General features: G+C 42.2%; 1 protein-coding gene across 1 annotated transcript in view; it reads left to right on the forward strand.

Moving 5' to 3' along the window:
* Positions 1 to 3,492: 3,492 nt before the first annotated feature.
* ENTREP1 (endosomal transmembrane epsin interactor 1) overlaps positions 3,493 to 20,778 on the forward strand; it is a 66,157-nt gene continuing 48,871 nt past the window's right edge. Inside the window, exons 1-2 of the mRNA XM_047767747.1 lie at positions 3,493 to 3,961; positions 13,114 to 13,170. Of these exons, the coding sequence (XP_047623703.1) occupies positions 3,554 to 3,961; positions 13,114 to 13,170 (465 nt within the window). The 5' untranslated portion in view covers positions 3,493 to 3,553. The remainder of the gene's footprint in view (positions 3,962 to 13,113; positions 13,171 to 20,778) is intronic.

A 20,778-nucleotide genomic window follows, 5' to 3' on the forward strand; every position in this document is an offset into this window, starting at 1 on the left:
AATTCTCCCTCCATTCAGTCTTTTGATTCCCACCCCCCTCATTCCTAAGCAGCCATTAATCTACTTTCTGTCTCTATGGTCCTGTCTGCTCTGGAGATTTCAAATACATGGAATCACATAATATATGGTCTTTTGTGACTGGCTTCTTTTACTTGGCGTGACGTTTACAAGGTTCATTCATGTTGTAGCATGTACTTCATCTCTTTTTATTGCTGAAAATATGCCTTTGCATGGATATCCCACATTTTGTTTATTCATTCATATACGCTTGGGTTCCTTCTACCTTTTGGGCTTTTGTGACTAAAACTATGTGTGTACAAGCTTTTGTGTGGACATATGTTTTCATTTCTTTTGGGTATATTCCTAGAAGTGGAATTACTGGGTCAAATGGTAACTCTGTGTTTAACTTTTTGAGGAAATGCCAGACTGTTTTCCAAAATTCTCACTTATTTTTTTAAGCCAACTTGAAATCAGTGCCTCTGAATCATCTTATACGAGTTTAGTTACATACAATTCAGCTTGATCAAGTATAATTAAGGACTTATTTTAAGCAATTCTATGAGGGATGCAAAGAATCAAGCTTGGATTATAAAACCCCAAACTCCAATACTCCAGGCATAATCTTAAAGGTTGGGGCAATGTTTCATGGATTCATGTTTATGAAAAAGAAATTCACAGCTATAAATGTGGCCAATAATAATATAAAAGAAAATCGCCACACAACAACTCTTAATTAGCAGCTTTGGAAAAGGTTTAGTGCCTTAAAAAAATAAGTAAAGCTATTGGATAAAACTATGGATTTTAATCATCTCTGTTTTCATCTGTATCTGTATAAACAGACCAAAAATTTAAGGGTAGGGTGCTTAGAAATACATTGAGGTACTTAAATATAAAATACAGAGAACTGCACAAAGTGCAACTCTATGAATTTTCTCAAAATGAGCCTCACCCACATAACTGGCACCCATAGCAAGAAACAGATGGTTATCAGTTCCCGTGGAGCTCTCACTTTCCAACCACTAACCACCCCAAGGAAAGGTGGATGTCTGACTTCTAGCACCAACCTCCCCAGACCCAAGAAAACTTTTTCTAAAAACTGAAGTCCACAGTCCACAAAGTGACCCAGACACACACACACACACACACACACATATGTATGTATATTCCTTTTCTTAAATTATCTTGCATTACGATCTATCCATCCCAATAGATTGGATATAGATCCCTGTGCTATAAGGTAGGACCTTGTTTATCCTTTCTAAATGTAATAGTTGGCATCTGCTAGTCCAAACTACCAGTCCATGCCACTCCCTCCCCCCTTGCCTATAGCAACCCTAAGTCTGTACCAAAGAAAACATATATATACATATTTGTGTGTGTATATATACATATATATATATATATATATATATATAGTCTTTTTTGTCTTTTCAGGGCTGCACCTGTGGTATATGGAGGTTCCCAGGCTAGGGGTCTAATCGGAGTTGTAGCTGCCAGTCTACATCACAGCTCATGGCAGCACCAGATCCTTAACCCACTGAGCGAGGCCAGGGATCGAGCCCACAACCTCATGGTTTCTAGTTGGATTCGTTTCTGCTGCGCCACGACAGGAACTCCCAAGAAAACGTATTTTTGATAGTACGGTTCAGGTGTCAGACACTGACCAGAGATTCGTTGGGCTGACAAATTTTCTCAAACGTCAGACTTTTTTATGTTACACGGTGTAGTAGAATCTTAAAAATTAAATACCTTTAAGCTTGGGCATAAAATGAAATGTATAAACTAGCACACAAGAAGCTTTCAATTTAACAGCACCTGCAATTTAAGAACACATACTGTAAGATGTTTTAAAGTGCATGAAACAGCATACTTTAAATATTTATTTTAAAATACAGCTCTTCCCCCCCCTCCTCGGAAAAAAATGTATTTCCAAGAGGAGTTTATAAAAGAAGTCCTCGGGACTATTAATCACAGGTGCTTTAATAATTCACAAAGTGTACATGTAAACACACATGCACACTGGCAATGCATCATATCGTTGGTTGAAGTAAGTAATGACCAAAATAAATATAGCCTTTGCAAGCAGAGGATAAAAACCAGATACACATTTCCTTTGGTTTATTGGGAAGGAGGATATAAAATAACCTCACCTTACAGATAAAATAAGAAGCCTAAAACCAAGACTAAGTTACTGCAAACCGATACTGCTCTGGTTCTTAATCCGGAAAAAGTCTATTGTAATCATTTCATGTATAAGAACACTTTTTTGTATGTATCTTTTTTAGGGCCGCACGGGCAGCATAAGGAGGTTCCCAGGCTAGGGGTCCAATGGGAACTTTAGCTGCTGACCTACACCACAGTCACAAGCAACGCGGATCTGAACCGCGTCTGCGACCTTATACCACAACTCACAGCAACGTTAGGATCTTTAACCCACTGAGTGAGGCCAGGGATCAAACGTACATTCATGGATACTAGTCAGATTCATTTCCCCTGAGCCACTACAAGATCTCCCATTAACAGTTTTAACACATAAGAATTCCTCCAAGGGAAGAGTAGACTACTCGGAAAAATTTTACAAAGGCTAATCAATCTTTTAAGCTCTAAATATCTTATAAATTACCAACAGATTAGGATTTTATTAGGATATTTCTTCGCAAGTTTGGGATTCTATGTTCTATCAGGTGGTGCCCAATACAGTTCATGAGTCAAGGTGAGGCGGCTGCAGAGTGTAACCCTTGCCACACGCTCCGGGCCGCTCCTAGTTCTTTCCTCCTGGATGCTGGATACTTCCAAGGTAACCTTGTGCTTCTGCTGGCTCCCGCCGGGAAAGGACCCCCCTACCCCTGCACCGACACCCTCGCAAATTCCTGGAGGCTGGACTGCAGCGCACCGTCAGCGCTTGGAAGCCTCACGCAAACCGCGACTTCGCTTTGGCTCGTCCTTCCCCGAAACCCTGCGGCTTAGGCTTTACACCTACAGCATTTCTTTCTGCCATCCTCCCTTCCCCGCGGAGAAAAAGTTTAAAGCGGAACTCCCTGCACATTAAAGGTTGCCAGAATCGCTCTCTGGACTAGAACGGAACGGGGCGAGGGTCCAGGGTGCTTCTGCGGCGCTCAGGTCTCCCCCCGGCTTGGCGGGTGGAGTCATTCTTAGATCGTCGGCTACCTGTACCTCCTACCCCGAGGGACCTATTTTTAAATTTGGGGCAGGGCGCATTTTCCGGGGCTCCGGGGGCTGGGCCCCAAAAGGTGCAAGGGCAACGCAGAGCAGTGCAGTAGGAGCGCAGGGCGCGCGTGGGTGTGCGCGGGTGGGAGTGAGGCGCGCCCGGACGGCGGGAGGCGGACCTGCCGGCTGGCAGGTGGGTGCGGCTGGCGAGAGCCGGCCGGCGGCGGCGAAAGCAGCGGCGGCAGCAGCAAGTGGTTGGGCCGTGTGCATTTCCTTCCCTCCCCCTCCGCCACGGAGCCCGCCCGCGTGCCCAGTGCGCGGCGCCCGAGGCTCTGCTCCGCGTCCCCTCCCTGCCGCCACCGGCCGCTCCCTTCTCCGCCTGTCCATGTCTCTGCCCGTGGTGCTCCCGGGCTCCTGCTGCCCGGTGGCCGGGCTCGCGGGAGGGCCACAGGCCGGGGGCCCGGGCGCCGCGGCCACCGCCTCCCAGGAGGCGCCGCTGCCCCCGCTACGGCCGCGCTGGCCCCGGGCTGCGCTGCAGCCCCCGGGGCGGCCTCGCTGCGCGGCCAACGCCGCCGGCGTGCTGGCCGCGCCGCCCGCGCTCTCCTCCCGCCGGGCTGCGGCCGCTGCTGCGGCGGCTCGGGGCTCGGCACTGCTGCCGGCTCGCCCGCTCTTGTCGCTCGGGCTGCTGCAGCTGATCCTGGGCTGCTGCATGGTGGCACTCAGCTTCGGGGCGCTGTCGCTGAGCAGCTCCCCGCAGGTGAAGAACTCGTGCCCGTTCTGGGCCGGCTCCTCGGTGAGTGCTGCGCGCGTCCCGCTAGCCTTGGCAGGGCCCGCCCGGGGAGCAGGGGGCTCAGGCCGGTCCCCTCCATTGTCTCGTAATTGTCTGCCCCAGGGCTGCACTTGGGAGGTACAACCCCTCAGGGCAGTTGAAGTTTTTGGAGGCTTAATGGCTGGAAAAAAGGGCGTTAAGGGGTGAATTGATTGCACCTGGACAGTCTGTTCCTAAAGGCTAAAGGGTTTTTTGGTTCCTGTCAAGCTAATAAAATAAACCTGATTTCCAGCCCTTTGGGCGGTTGGAGGGTTGGGGGTTGGGGGGTAGAAAAATGGGAAGAAAATGATTAAACTTCTTTCGGCTCTTGAGTATTTACTTCACTGACAAGGTCCGCACAGGGAGGGCAAAGATCTGAATTTGTTTTGTTCACTTATATATCAGCAATGCCTGGCACATAGTAGGTGTATTTGTGGGATGGATGAAGTGAGAGGCTGGGGCACGTCACTTGTTTTATTCCACACTAAGGCAGGTGTAAATGTGAAATATCTGGTCTATACAGCTCCACTGTATTTGGGGAGAGTTCAGGAGGTAATAACGGGGTGTGTAAACGCGCCCATGTACTTACTTGGTCGTTAAAGCAGGGCCCCATGGTTCCTGGAGCCAGGCAGACTGCTGGACAGAATTTAATTCTTCAGAACCTGAACCCATCATTATGGCTGATCTCGCCAAAGCCCCAGCTAGCTGGAGATGTCTGCCCCAATCTGCGACCTGCCTCCTCCAACAGGAAAGGCTGATCTGGGGCAAAAGGCTTTTGCCCTGAGGCGTTTGTAGACTCTAGTGGTTGCTCATCCCTATTTCCCAACAGATTTCATAGCTTCTGAGGCATCCAGTGTCTTGAGGTTTGCTAGAAACTTGGAAACATGTCTTGGTGGAATGATTATGGAAGATGAGATTTAAATTAAACAGCTTTTCTCTAAACTAAATCTAAAGGTGTAGCAATGCCTTTAGTTTTTACTAAGATCTGTAATGAATATATGTTCCGAATGCCTAAAAACTGTCATTTTTGCAGATCCACACAAACCCAGATTCAAGACCAAATTTGTAGTGAGAACTTTTTGAAATCAAACTAATTGTTTAAGACTGTTAGAACATTAAGTACCTAGAGCCTGGCCTGACATCTTATATTTAAACTGATGCCAATTTACTCTCATTTTGAAATACTTTGATGCTGAATGATCTTATGTGGGACAGCCTGTGCTATGGTGGGTGAAGTTCACAATCTGCATCATTTAAAAGGAATCCCACCTGCCTGACCCTGCCCTTGGGCTCTTCTGCTGGCTTCTGGGAGTCCTTTCGAACTTCAGGAAGAGGAGTATTCCCAGTAGGGTAGGGATTAGATCTGTTTTGCTCCTTAGTCCTCTTGTCAGCCTAAATTCAGCCAAATAGTGGGTGCATTTTATTTCTCTAAATGCCTTGGGCCAGAAATGACTCTTGCATACATTTTTAGGGATTTGCTCTTTGTAAAATCATAATCTCTTGTCTTCTCAAAGATAGCTAGTTTAGGATTATTGAAAACTATTTTTCCCTCCTAAAATTAAAACCTTAAATCACTGTACTATTGTGAATTATTTCAGAGGTAAATGCACTTTAGATTTCAGTCAAGCCGTAGTTAGACTTGATGAACTATTTGAAAGAAAAAGATCAGCTGGAAGATAAAGGCTACTAGTCTGGACCTACTGAGGGGGGTGGGGTGGGGGGCACATCCTTGTCTTCAGGACCCAGCAAACCAGAGCAGGGACAGAATCACTGATGTGTAAATACATAACTACATCTCTTCTATAGGATCCATTTTCCACATTGTGCCCAAGTCTGTATGCACACTTGCAGCTGTTTATTATTCTTATTTTTGGTGGCCTCTTTCTGAGGTTGACCTCAAAATTTGCAAAGGGACAATAGAACCAACAGATGCTACATGTTCAGAACAACTAACAACTGAGTCTCCTGGTGTTGCAGGAAAATCTCAGCAGTAGCATACTTTTTGAATTTGTGTGTGTGAAAGAGGAGTTTTTTTTTTTTTAAACTCTGCTTTATGGAAATTTAAATATGTATTCCAGCACTGTACAATGAACCCTCATTTACCCTTCACCCAACAATTGTTTTATCTGTACATCTTCTTGGCTCTGCTGCTGGCTCTTTGTGTTCTGATAACTCTAGAAGGATGGGTGTTCCAAGAAGGCTAGAAATTAGCTTCAGCATGCTCCCTAGTCCATTTCTCAGATTAACTTCCCACACTATTTTGAAGCAAATCTCAGACATCACATCATTTCATCTGTAAATATTTCAGTACACGTGTATTTTTATTTTTTATTTTTTTGCTTTTTAAAAATTTATTTATTTATTTATTTTTGCCTTTTTAGTGTTGTACCCAAGGCATATGGAGGTTCCCAGGCTTGGGGTCTAATTGGAGTTACAGTTGTCACCCTACACCACACCTCACCGAAATCCTGGATCATTAATCCACTGAGTGAGGCCAGGGATCGAACCCGCAACCTCATGGTTCCTAGTCATATTCATTTCTGCTGTGCCATGACGGGAACTCCAGTACATGGACATTTTTAAAAAGAAAATATAAACGACCCCGAGAGACAGCATAGACGTGACCAGAAAGTCTTAAGAACCTGCTTATACTTTTTAATTTAATTTTATTTTTTATTCACTTATTTATTTTTTTGCTTTTTAGGGCCATACCCGAGGCATATGGAGGTTCCCAGGCTAGGGGTTTAATAGGAGCTACAGCTGCCGGCCTACGCCACAGCCACAGCAATGCCAGATCCGAGCTGCATCTTCCACCTACACCACAGCTCACGGCAACGCCGAATCCTCAACCCACTGAGCAAGCCGGGGATCAAACCTGTAACCTCATGGTTCCTAGTTGGATTCGTTTCCACTGCGCCACAATGGGAACTCTGCTTTTTAATATTTTATTGTGAAAATTTTAAATCTCAACAAATAAAGAATGGTATAATGAACCCCCATTGACTCTTCGCTCAGCTTCTGTAGTTATCAGCACTTAATGTGGCCACACCCACTCCTCCTTAGTAACACCCACTGGATTATTTTAAGGCAAATCCCAGGTATTATAATTTCAGCATTAAATACTTGACAACATATTTCTAAAAGGAGTTTTCCAGGATAGAACCCAAGATTCAGCAGTCCTTAACTGCTAGGCTATGAGGGAACTCCACTGTGCTTGTTTTTGATCGCTCTATGATTATTTATTTATTTTCTTGCTGATGTCCTTGGTTAATGATTCAATCCATTATTATTCCCAGTGTTCATGAGGCTAAGAGATTAACCACTTTAAAAACAAGTTTGCCCCAAGTGAGTGGCAGAGGGAGGATCTTTGTGTCCCTGTTCAGGCCATACTGTCCTGGCTCCTTGTTTGGAGGCACAGTTAGTTAATATTAGTTAGATTCTCCTGGGATTGCAGGGGGCCAGCCTACCTCATTGCTTCAGATAAACTGAAAGAGTAGAGAGAGTTGGGTTGCTTTGTGTCTCCCTCAAAAAAACAAAATTCCTGATTCTGAGGATGTATATTATCCTTGGGAGACATTTCAGGCAAATGGTAGAGAATGTTATTGTTGTTTTTTGTTCTTCTCTGGGGGCCCTAATAGCCTTTCTTGTCTGCATACATTCATGTCTCTCTATTGAAGTCAATGGCCTGAACTCATGGTAACCCCTCCCTTGAGGCTATGATTCTTTGGCAAGGTTCCAGTTCCTTATTAAGAGACAGACATTGTGAACTTAAGGCAAACCTTAGAAGAAAATTACAATGACAAAAATGTAAAAAAAGAATGAATCGTTCAAAGGGAAAACTAACACAAAAATTCTAAAGTTTCAACCAGTTAAACGACATTCAAGACATTTTTTCCATCATAATCATCAAATACTACTTTAATTTGAAGTATTTTAAATATAATTTTGTGATGAATTTAATTTCCTTTGATCTTAAATTTCACGCAAGAGCAGAGTCACATGATAAGTTCTTGAGCAAGTCATTGAGCATCTCAGCCTCAGTTACTCATCTGTAAAATGGGTAGGATGATTTTGGCCTCAGAATTGATTTTGTGGGTGTAATTAGAGAACATTTATGAAAATGCTTCGTTGCTGAGCCCTAGCACAGGTTTGGCACATACTAGAATTTCTGTCAATGTTTTTTAAACATCAAGGTTATATTTAATTAAAGTAATTAAAATAATTAACAGCCTAGTTGTTTTTTTTTTTTTTTTGTGGGGCATTGTGCTAACCAACAGAAATACATTAGAAATATCCAGTTGTCCATTTTGTCAGTTCTTTTGTTGAGTTACCCTGGACAGATAAACTGATACATGCACAATACATTTTCCAAAAATTTCCCACATAAAAGCTATGGGAAAGATAGGTTATTAAGAAATTTGAATATTGTGTGCTCATTTGCAAGGTAAATGTGAGACCTCTATAACATGGCACTTTTTATCTCTCTATTTAGATATAGCAACTTTTGACAAAAAATTCAGAATGTTTTTGCCCTAAGGCTTTTAATGGATTAATACAGAAAAATTAGGCAGTAGAATTGTATGCTTTTAACTTTAATGATTTGATTTTTTTTTTTTTTTTTTGGCTGCCCTGCAGTGTGTGGAAGTTCCCAGGATAGGAACTGAATTTGAGCTGCAGCTGCAGCCCATGCTGCAGCTGTGGCAATGCCTAATCTTACCTCCTGCACCAGGCTGAGGATCGAACCTTCGCCCCTCCAGCAGCCCAAGCCACTGCAGAGACAAAGCTGATCCTGCTGTGCCACAAGCAGGAACTCCCTGATTTTATTTTATTTTTTGGGGGCCACACCCAAGGCATATGGAGGCTCCCAGGCTCGGGGTTGAATCAGAGCTGCAGCTGCTGGCCTACGCCACAGCCACAGCAACACCAGATCCAAGCCATGTTTGCGACCTTTACCACAGCTCGTGGCAATGCTGGGTCCCAGACCTACTGAGCAAGGCCAGGGATCAAACCTGCATCCTCATGGATACTAGTCAGATTTGTTTCCACTGAGCCACGACGGAAGCTCCCCTGATTTGATTTTTAAGCTGGAAAGTTAAGGCACATTCACCATGCATGATGTGTAACAATGATTCTTGCTTGGAGTGTCTTAGAACCTTCTTTGCACTATCGGGAGGAAAAAAGCCTCTGCTTTTTCCTGTAAGTGACAAGGAATGGGTTACAAGTGAGTGAAACCAAAATTGTGACAAATCTCATTTTAATAGTATAGAGATAATTTGGTGTTAGAAAATAGATGCTTGCATGTTCATTCAGAGCAAGTTGCATCTTGTGTTGGGTGGAAAGAATGCTGATGGAGTTGCTTTTCGCTGTTGATGTACTCTTAAGAAGAACAGGAGTGAAGAATGTTTTTAGGCTTACATAGTCATCTTTGAGCAAGTTCATCTCCTGTTTTTAACCTTCATTCATTTGTTTATTTATTCATTATTCATTCATTCGTTTGTTGACTCTTGCCGTAACCGAGTGCCTCTAGGAGCCTTTAGTGGTACTTGAGTGAATATTCACAGATCCAAGCCCTCATGAGATTGCAAGTGAGTATAAAACAAAACTGAACAAGTAATAGCATTATGGTGTAATGAAAGGCCAGTGTTAAGGGACCTTCTTGAGTCCCTTGTGATGGAACTCCAGCTGCTGCTGCCACAGAGGGAGGTAGAGGCATTAAATACTTAGCCTCCTTACTTTTTCCCTTCCCCATCCTTCTCCCCATTCATAAATTCCACCCCCCGAAGTGTGCCTACATTCCCTAAGTCTTGAACTCTTGAGGTATTCACCCCCATCTGATGTGATTTTTATTCAACATTCCAGAGGCTTCTGCCTCTCTGGTCCTGCTTCCTCTGTTTCCTTGTCACCACTCACAGGTGCCCCAAGCATGTTAGAGCTTAATTAAGCTTGAAGAGTGGGAGAAATTGGGTAGAAGTTGGTGTATGCCTTTGTTTCAGGGTTCAGGACCGAGATGTATGTAACCAAAACTCCCACCTACACCTGTAAGGTCATTTCTTGAAGCATCCTATAAAACAGGGTAGTTTGCAAAAATCTTGTTGGAGTTTAATGTGGATTTATGCTGAGTGTACAAAATAATTCAAGTGGAAGTAGTATCTTTAAGTGTTTTGTCTTCCAATCCACGGGTATGATACATGTCTTATTTTATTTGTTATTGCTCAATAAGCTTTATATTTCTTCCTACTGAGATCTTAAATTTCTTTGTCATATGTATTTTGAGATTATTGACATTTCTCATTTGTCAAATACATTTTGTATGTATTTTTAAAATTATGTTTTAAATTAGCTTGCCCATGTATGCAAAAGTCCCTCCTTAAAAAAGATAGCTTAGTTCTTTTATCCCAGATACCCTTCATTGAAATGACAATTGTATGTCATGATTTATTAAAACATATTTATGTATTTATTTATACATATACATTTAACAACCCTATTCCTGGGACTTTATCTAATAGAAATAAAAAGTGCTTGTCTTTAAGGATATATGTCCATGATGTTTACAATAGCATTGTTTGTGAGGGCAGAACACTGGAAATAGAGTGAATACTCATGAATATGGAAATGATTGAATACATTAGGTACTGGTCATACAAAGGAATATTATGTAGCCGCTAAATGGAAATGAATGAGAGCTAGCGCAGTAAACATGAAGTGATTTCCATGAAGTATTTGTTGAGAGAGAAAAGGAAAAGGAGGAAAAGTATGTTTTATGATCTGTTTTTTTGGTAAAAATCGCGCTCCGTGCATGTGTGTATATATACATATATGAATGTGTGTCTAGTGATAAGAATATAAAGAAAAATATGTACGTGTGTAAAATATGTAAGCATATGAAATAGTTAACGTGTAAGAGGTGGGATGCTGTGGCTGATGGGGGATATGGGGAGCTTAGCTTGGACATATCACTATTTTTGTAGATTTTATGGGCTGGGCTGGACATCTCATTTTAATAATAATATTGTTTTAATGAAAAAAGTATTCCCAAAAGCTGAACTACAGGCTTCTATATTAATGGAGACCAGTGGCATAATTATCAAACACTGATAATCCAAATCATCATTAATAGTTTAGTGAAGCAGGCAGTTTTTGTTTTCCTCAAGGGCAGTCCAATTTTCAGTTATGTTTTCACAAAAATAGTTGCTTCTCCTCAGCAAAGTCCGGAAAGCAGCAGGGCGGGGGACAGGAAGTACACAAGTGTGTGGACACACACACGTATGCATGCAAAGATTCACATGCACACACACACTTGCCCGCACACGTGCAATCATGCAGGCCTACACTTAGTCTACAAGGTGGAGCCAGCACGCGCTCACAGGGTTTCTGAGGAATTGCTACCCATGACAGTGGAATAAACCTTTTGAAATGGAAGAGACCCAGAGATGGTTTCCTTCAGTTATCACAATTTCAAGGAAATGATCAGGAGGACTCGAGAGGTGAAATGACTTGGCTAAGATCACATGGTTACTTAGAAGCCAAGTCAGGAACCTGAACCCCAAGGTCTCATGGATTCCATGTTCTAGTTGGTAAAGCATTCGCAGCCCTTGCCTTCTAGACGAGCCCTGTATGAGTTTCCAGTAGGAAATCTTTTAGAGGAAGGAAATATCCTATTGAATTTAAGGTGATGGAAAAATATTGTGTCCAGTGAGCAGGAAGCTGTTAGTATGTTTAAACATAGATGGAATACAAAGAAAACTGTCACCTAGCTGTCCATACATGGTTTTTCATCCTTGATATGAGTGGGTAGACTTGTCCTTTGCTGGTTTGTTGTGAAATGATTGCCTTCAGTTCATAAATGGAGAATGGAGAATATTTTAAGTAGGCCTCTGAGCTTTGGATTTCAAGTAGCACTGTAAAATCTTGACTGGTTTGCAGTTAATAAATAGTTATTGTGAAATGGTGCATTTGAGTGATTTTGGTAAAAAGTGCACTTGAAAGAACATCCTCATGACTGCATTCAGCAAATGCACTTTATTGTATACACAAAGGTAGATGTGCTCACATGGCATCAGGACGTCCCTGGGCTGAAATTACTTTCTTATCCTTTCTTAACTGCTTAGTGAACTGTGTCATTCAAAGGGCTGATGTTGGTTTCCAGATTAAGTTTTGGCAAAACGCAGATTCCTCTTTACTGAGGATTTTAGGTATTTGTTTATTAAAGTGTCATTTTGCAACATAAGATGTTTCTTCTTGTTGTTCCCCACCTCCCCACTTTGTGAAACAAATGTTCAGGAACATTTGTTACCAATCACATGGCAGGCACTGTGCTAGGAGCTGGGAATTCAGAGAAAGAAGAGAGGAATTTAGAGTAAGTGGGCAGGACAGAGAAACAAGAGAGTTTGTGTGTGTGTGTGTGTGTGTGTGTGTGTGTGTGTGTGTGTGTGTTGGGGGGGGGTGGGAATTATGTAAAGAGCTTCCAGGGGTGTGGGGTGTTTGGAATAATAAGGCTTCTCAGAAGAGGTGAGTGTGAATTGGGGCCTTGCAGGATGCATAGGAGTTCTCAGGCAAGTAGGAGGGGAATTGGGAGGAGAGGGCTCTGTGGCAAAGAGAAGCTAAAGCCCTGGAATGTCTAGAGCCTGGCCAGTCTGAGGAAGGACAATTATGCCTGGCAAGAGGGTGTGTGGTTGGAAGGCGGAGGGTGCATGGAAATCAGGCTTGAGAAGTAGGCAGGTGAAGATCCTAAAAGGCCTTATTTACTATTTTGAGGAGTTCCCTTGTCCCATGAAGGCCGAGTACCCACCTAATAAAGGGACGGTTGCAGCTAGGCATGCTTCTTACACTGCTGCCTATGGTGACAGATGAGGTGCTACCGGGGGCAGGGAGCCTGGATGGGAAATACTGATTCCTTCACTAACCAGAGGATAGGCTAATTTCTAGTTTGTGTGTTCTTATCTGAGCTTAAGAAAAAACAGACATGGTCAATAAAAAATGTTTTGGAAGCTTGGTCCAAAGTGGTCTACCAGGGCTCATGTAATCAGCAGGAATATTAAATGTTTGAATTAGAAGATTTTGGAATTTCAGTATTGGAGATGAGTTTGTTGAAATTGGTCCCTTTTCTAGATTTCTGATATTGTTTATCTTTGTAGGTGATACTCTCTGGAATCATAGGATTAACAACTTGGAAACGGCCTATGATACTCCTGGTATGTACTGATTTTAAAAACTGTCACCCTTAAAATTAAGCATTTTAAAGTGTACAAGTCATTGGCTAATGTTCATCCTTTGTTTTTATTTGCTATGTCCTTTATTCAGGGAATGCTATAAAAAATAGACAGTTGCCAATGGAGTGGTCAGCTTTCAGGGATGAAGTAGGGGATCTAGGAAATCTGATATGAAGTGTGCTTACAATTTTTTTCTAGGTAGCATCTCCTCTTACTTTCTCCCATCCATTTTGAAGTAGGGGTAAATAATTTTCTAAAGTCATTCCATATATATGTAACAGTTTGTCTTATACAGGCCACTATTTACTAGATGATGGATATAAGAAGCATATTTTAGACTACAATCAGAAAAATGGTGTTTAATACTGTGTTGATGGTCTTAAAAATTAAAGCGAAGTGTTTTCAGGTCCACAAGACAATGCAGGCAACATTTTATAAGTCTACTAATTAATGTATTTGGTGAAACTTGTAATATTTCTGGAAGGATTAAATTATTGATGAAGCGTTTTAATATATAGCAGAGGAAGGCAAATGAGGCTTTGGATGAATTTTATGGCATGTACTATGAGCGCCTGGGCTTTGTCTGCAGAAAAGTTTTTGATAGTGTTCAATGTTTATACTGTTATTTGGTCATAAGTGTCATTTTTGCACTGTTCTTTTCTATTGGGTCGATATTGAAATGCTCATTAACACAAACCTCACGTTTTAAAATTATTATTGAATATTGGAATTTTTATTAAAAATTAAAAATCTTTTTCTGTGCAAGAGTATATTGATAACATTTTTGTAACAAAGTACATATTCTCTTTACCAATATGTTTATTACATTTTTAGAATTTCAGAAAACTTTTAAACAATAATTTTAAGCTGTCTTTTCTCAGAATGGATGAAGATAAACGTGATGAGGTAGTATGGATTTAGACAACATATGTTATCAAATCCAGTTTTAAGCTGCCACTATCTAAAATTAGTCTATTTTTTTTTTTGGTCTTTTTGCCTTTTCTAAGGCCGCTTCTGCGGCATATGGAGGTTCCCAGGCTAGGGGTCGAATTGGAGCTGTAGCTGCCAGCCTACAACAGAGCCACAGCAACGCGGGCACCCACGCCAGATCCTTAACCCACTGAGCAAGGCCAGGGATCGAACCCGCAACCTCACAGTTCCTCGTCGGGTTCGATAACCACTGCGCCACGACGGGAACTCCTAAAATTAGTCTATTTTTAATTGTATTCTGACTTTGGGGTTCTGAGGATACTTTGAAATCTATTCGTGAAGTCAGCTTTCTTATTCTGTGATTTTTTTTCAGTAAAAGATGACATTATACTAAAGCAGAATGTAAGATAAATGGTGATGTATAAACATGATTTCTTTTGCAAAGTTATTAATAGTGATTTTAAATTATTTTATCTTGAAAGATATTTTTAACTATTGAGAATAAAACTACTTTAAGAAAATACTACTAGTTTTCAACAAATAGATAGTTAAGAGAAGTTAAAGCTATTTTACAAAATAAAACAATTTTAGCGAAAAGATGTTCAACATCATTCAACATCACTGAGTATTAGAGAAATAAAAATCCAGACAACAATAAGATAGCACCTCACACCCATCAGAATGGCTATCATCAAAAAGTGTACAAATAAGAGTTCTCTTGTAATACGTATTTAACTTAAAATTGGAGAACTCTCTAATGCTGTTTCTACTTTTAAAATTCCAAACGGTAAAGAGAACATGAGTGCTTGTTCTAGATAGATATTAAGAAAGTCCACCTTTTAAGACATTTCTTTCTTTAACATTGTTTTCTTTTGGAAGAAAACATTGTTTTCTTTTGGACATGTCTTTCTTTAACATTTGTTTTCTTTTGCCTTGTAAACAGATTATGTGAGCTTAGCAGCGTTAAATGAAAATGGCCTTAATAAAAATGTATTTTGCATATTAAAATGTTGTAACCAGTTTGTATACACCATGTTGTGCTCTGCTTTTTCTGTTTAATATTAGATTAAGTGCATTTCCGTAGCTATTATGTTTCCCTGTGCAAAGAGTCCATGTGCCTGTCACCTGGAATTACTAAGCAGGATTTTGTCATATTTCTGTGTTACCATCAGTTATAAGCCTGTTGGACATTTGAGCTTCTATATTTTGACTGTTATGCATTATGTATTTAGAAGGCCATGTAGTAATTGTTTTGAAATGTTAATTAGCATCAATTTATAAAGAAGATAAATTAAGTGGCAGGAACTGTGCAAGGGAAAACTTTCTGAGTTTATCAGTAGGTCACTTGAGCCTTAGTATCATTAAGGACAAAACAGTCCACGTGAATCTTAGTAGGGTATCATTATAACCTGTGCCAAGTGCTTTTGCTGTGTTAAAAAGCGAAATTAAAGCCACTGACGCACCAGTCAGACATTCCTACTTTGAGGCCTGCCTCCTCTGAGGAAAAGCTGTGTCACTCTGTGCAAAGCTATTTAGCTTTTCTGAGTCTAGCTTCTTCTTCCTTCCTCTCGTTTTTCTTAACAGCTGCACCTGTGGCATATGGAAGTTCCCAGGCTAGGGGTCATATCAAAGCTGCAGCTGCCAGCCTCTGCCACAGCCACGCCGGATCTTAGCTGCATCTGTGACCTGTGCTGCAGCTTACCGCAATGCTGCAATGCTGGGTCCTTAACCCACTGAATGAGGCCAGGAATGGAACGTGCATCCTCACAGACGCTATGTCAAGTTCTTAACCCACTGAGCCACAGCAGGAACTCCTGAGTCTAGTTTTCTTTTCCAAATAGAAAGGATAATCTAGTGACACCAAGGGGTGACTCTACTCCTCCTCCATCCTCAATGGAAACACTGCCTTTTTTTGTTCTGTACCCATCCCCTTTCTCATTCCCCTTGTCCAGAGGGAACATGCCCTCTGCTGTCGGATGATTTGAGTGAGAGGCTGTGTTCCATTAGAGAGGCCAGAAGCACCCTGCTTGTTTTTGCAGCCCTGGGCTGGGCTGGTCAGAGTTGCAGCCCCATCCCCTTCTCATCCCACTCTACCCACAGGGGCATCTTCTGACTCTGACACAGCCAGGCCGTCCTTCTCAAACCTAAGACTTTCATCCCCTCGCCATTTGCTTGGCTGCCTCCATCTCTTCTGGGTCTCAACTCAGCACTCATTTCCTGAGAGATCTTCCCTGTCCCCCCCCAACTGCAGGGCCCCCCGTCTGTGCCGTTCACAGGGTCCCAGCACCGAATACTGGCTTCTTGGTCTATAAGCAGTCTGGGTGCTTTCCTGGGTGCTCCTCGCCTATCTCCCTCAGGAGATGGTCTGTCACTTCTGCGAGAACAGGGGTCTCTCCCCAGGACCATTGTGCTCAAGACACACTTATTTTTAAACCCTGGCTTTAATTTGGCAAGCAATAGAAATTTCGGTCCTGGGTGAGTTCTCAAAGTTTCTCTCTTACTTTTGTTTGTCTTATGTTTTTCTCACTTATTTTTGTTCTCTCGAACTTTGTATTTGCCCTCTTTGAACTTGAGGGTGGATAGGGAGTATTTTGGTGCTAGAGTTTTGGGAGAGGGCTGGTTGGTCTTTTCAGGGGCTTTCAAGAAGCAAGCTGTTCTCCTTCTGAGCTCTTGGGTGCACCCCAGTTTAGAACACTCAGACACTCCCTCTTGAGAGCTACTTACATTCGTGCCCCCTTTTTGTGCTTGTTGAAGTGATCATGCCAGGTTTATACTCGTTTGAACAAAGAAGGGTCAGTTTGACCTAGTTCTTTCAAACTCAAGTTTTTGTAGAAACTCTGAGTTGGAAGCTTTCATTCATGGGACCCTCTTCCTTGTACTGATACAATACTTGGGGGTTCAGAACAAAAACAAAAATGTTGGGAATGGTTTTTTGAATGTTTATGCTGTTTTTGGCTATGACTGGGATTAAGGTAGGGGGTGTGTGCATGTGTGTGTGTGTAGTTTCTATAAAGAATATGTATGTATTTTCCTTCAAGAGCAAACACTTTCTATTTTAAAAGAATGTTCTTGGAGTTCCCGTTGTGGCTCAGCAGTTAACGAATCTGACTAGCATCCATGAGGATGCAGGTTCGATCCCTGGTCTTGTTCACTGGGTTAAGGATCTGGTGTTGCCGTGAGCTGGGGTGTAGGTTGCAGATGCAGCTCAGATCTGATGTTGCTGTGGCTGTGGTGTAGGCCAGCAGCAACAGCTCCGATTCGACCCCTAGCCTGGGAACCTCCATATGCCACAAGTGCGGCCCTAAAAAGCAAAAATAACTAACTAAATAAAAGAATGTTCTTATTTTAGACATCATTCCTTTTTCGTTCTAATAACGTGTTTGATATGTGTTTAGAAATCACAGACTCATTACTGGGAGTGACTTCAAAGATTGTCTTATGTAGGCACCTCAGTTAGAAAACAGAATTGTCTTGATTTTTTTCTTTGGTGGTACGTTTGGTAAGAATTGCCACTGAGAAAGCCCAGCCAGGCATTGGTTGTTTATGAAGTGGTAATTTGAGCTATTGTTATTTTTATTTTTCTTGTCAGTTTGGAACAGAGGGGATGAATATGACCTTCAGGCTGATGAAAGGACAGCTTTATTCTCTAGCACCAAGAATGAAGGGTCTTCCCTGGTGACGTCTTTTTTTTTTTTTAGCTTTGTTAATATTATTTACTTATTTATTTTTATAATTTTTTTTTCATAGCATGACAATGTAAAAACTAAAATTCGAGGATCTTTTTGGTTAATTCTTAAAAGGTCTTGGTTTAAAGTGGGGTTATTAGTTGTTTTAAATTTATGCAGTGTTCTGAATCTAGGGGGTTGTATGTATAATTTTTATGGTGATAACCCCTTTATTTAATAGTAACCCACCTACATAGAACTCAACCATCATGCACCCTCGTCTCCAGAACATAACTGAAGACTAGGGCATAAGAGAAGAATTTTCGAAGTCTGTGCATCAAAGTAGATAAATTTGGGAAATTTACTCGATACTGGGTAATAACCTATATGGGAAAAGAATCTGAAAAGAAATGGATATATGTGTATGTACAACTGATTTACTTTGTTGTACATCTGAAATTAATACAACTTTGTAAGTCACCTATATTCCAATAAAATTTTTTTTTCTTTTTTCTCTTTTTTTCTTTTACCTTTTTTGTCTTTTTAGGGCCGCGCTTGCAGCATATGGAGGTTCCCTGGCTAGGGGGTCCAATCGGAGCTGTAGCTGCTGATCTACATTAGAGCCACAGCAACGGCAGATCCGAGCCACGTCTCCGACCTACACCACAGCTTATGGCAATGCCAGATCCGTAACCCACTGAGCGAGGCCAGGGATCGAACCTGTGTTCACATAGATACTTGTCAGATTCGTTTTTGCTGAGCGACCACAGGAACTCCTCCAATAAAAAAAATAAATAAATAAACACAAAAAACAAAAAGTTAAAATACAAATAAATAAATTTCTTAACACAACATTGTAAATCAACTATACTTCAAAAACAGTAAGTTTGTCAGAGTCCCAGAGGTCTTTGTTTAGAGCGTATTTGTCTTTAATTCATAGATTTTTAAAATTTTTGTGAAATAAAATATGATAGCATGCATACGCAGATCTCTTTGGAGCAGAGGGGATGAAAATGACCTTCAAGCTGATAAAAGGGCAGCTTTATTCTTTAGCACCAAGATTGAAGGTTCTCCCTGGTAATGTTCTTCGGTCACATAGGTGGTTTATTCTCAACTGCAAGTCCTGCTGATTTGAACCCTAGACCAAGAATAGAAGAGGTAAATGAATTGGCTATTTTTAGAAAATGATCCACCAGTTTCTCTTCTCTCTTCAAGCTTATAATATTTAGGAGTTCTCATCATGACGCAGCGGAAACGAATCCGATTAGGAGCCATGAGTTTGCAGGTTTGATCTCTGGCCTCGCTCAGTGGGTTAAGGATCTGGTATTGCCATGAGCTGTGGTGTAGTTTGCAGACGTAGCTTGGATCTGACGCTGCTGTAGCTCTGGTGTAGGCCAGCAGCTTATAATATTTAGGGTAAAGCCTCATTACTCAAAGAAACTCAAACATGACATCTATAAGCTATGCAGATAATTTAGTTCAAGTAGTCAAGGTGGCAAGGTGGCTCTGCTCCATGAAGCTATTTGGGGATCCAGGTTCTTTCCATCTTATTGTGCCTCGAAGAGAGGGTCATGGAACTTGAGGAACTGACCTCCCAAGATCCTCAGTCCATTTATAGGGGGACTCTGCTGCAACATAGATTGTGGTTCCTTTCATTCCTGGTGATGGGAAGAACAGGAAGGGGCAGAAGACCTGAACAGTTTAGGAATCTGTACATTTATAAAAGGAGCTCTGAAGCTCTCGCTTGTGCAGGCTGGTTCTTTCGAGTGTGTTTCATAGTCATCAATAATTTGGAATGAGCTCCCTGGTTTGAGAGTTCAAGAAACCTGCATTTTAACACAGACACGTGACCACTAATCTTGGGAAAATCTCTTGATTTCCACATCTATAAAATGAGGGGGTTGGATCAGAATAATCTTTTAAAGAGTTCTTATAGCCTTCATATTATAAGTTTCTAGAGTACTCTTTAATTACCTGGATGGTGTTTTAACTTTGGATAGGCATTTTCTCCCCCCCCCAAAATTTTTTTTTTCTTTTTCAGCTGACCCCGCAGCATATGAAAGTTCCTGGGTCAGGGATCAAATATGACCTGGAGCTGCAACCTACACCACAGCTACAGGAATGCTGGATCCTTGACCCACTGAGCAAGGCCAGGGATCAAATCTGCCTCCTCATGGATACTAGCGGGTTCGTTAACCACTGAGCCACGACGGGAACTCCTATTTCCATGTTTTAAAAATTAGATTTGATATAAAGATTCATATATTCATAAATAGGCAATGTGAAAAACCCAAATGCAATAGCATCCTTGCACTGAGGCCCTCCCCATCCCTGTCCAGGTACAGGGTCAGAGGTCCCTGAGGCCCCAGCCCAGCAGCCCCCCAGAGTGGGGAGAACTGAATTCAATATGAATTAGGAGCTTCCTCCAGCTCCATGCCTGCTGTGGGACCCCCCCACACCCTTGTGGCTAAGGAGTCAGGATTCCTGTTCCTTGCCCTCCAGCTCCTCCTCATGTGAGTTTAAAACACTTGCCCCTCCAGTCCTCCTTCAGCCCAGGCCACGGACCCCTCCTCTGGCCTGGTGGGGCTGGGACACTTCCCGGCTCTCCTTCCCCCACCTGCTCCTGTTCCTGGGTAACTTATAAACAAAGGAGATCAAGCCACTCTTCTCTGGCTGGAAGATGGGGGAGGTGAGGCTGTGTTTTGTCTTACATACTTCCCCATTTTCTCTTACCCAAGTCCAGATCCCCATTTGACAGGATACTAAGGCCCAGACGTGATGGGCACCCCCACTGCCCTGAGGGCACCACAGAGCAGGCCCCCGGCCAGCACACCTTGAGCACTAGCCTGGGTCTTAGGCTGACACGGGGCAAGCCTTTCTGCAGGACCAGGTACCTCGAAGGCAGGTGGGCAGGCCGTGGGGTTGGAACTCCTTGCCAGAGGGTATGATGAGCTGGGGACTAGCTGAGGCCGGTCCTCAGCTGTCAGCTGGTTAT

This window comes from Phacochoerus africanus, chromosome 2 (genome assembly GCF_016906955.1).
Source record: "Phacochoerus africanus isolate WHEZ1 chromosome 2, ROS_Pafr_v1, whole genome shotgun sequence".
NCBI lineage: Eukaryota > Metazoa > Chordata > Mammalia > Artiodactyla > Suidae > Phacochoerus > Phacochoerus africanus.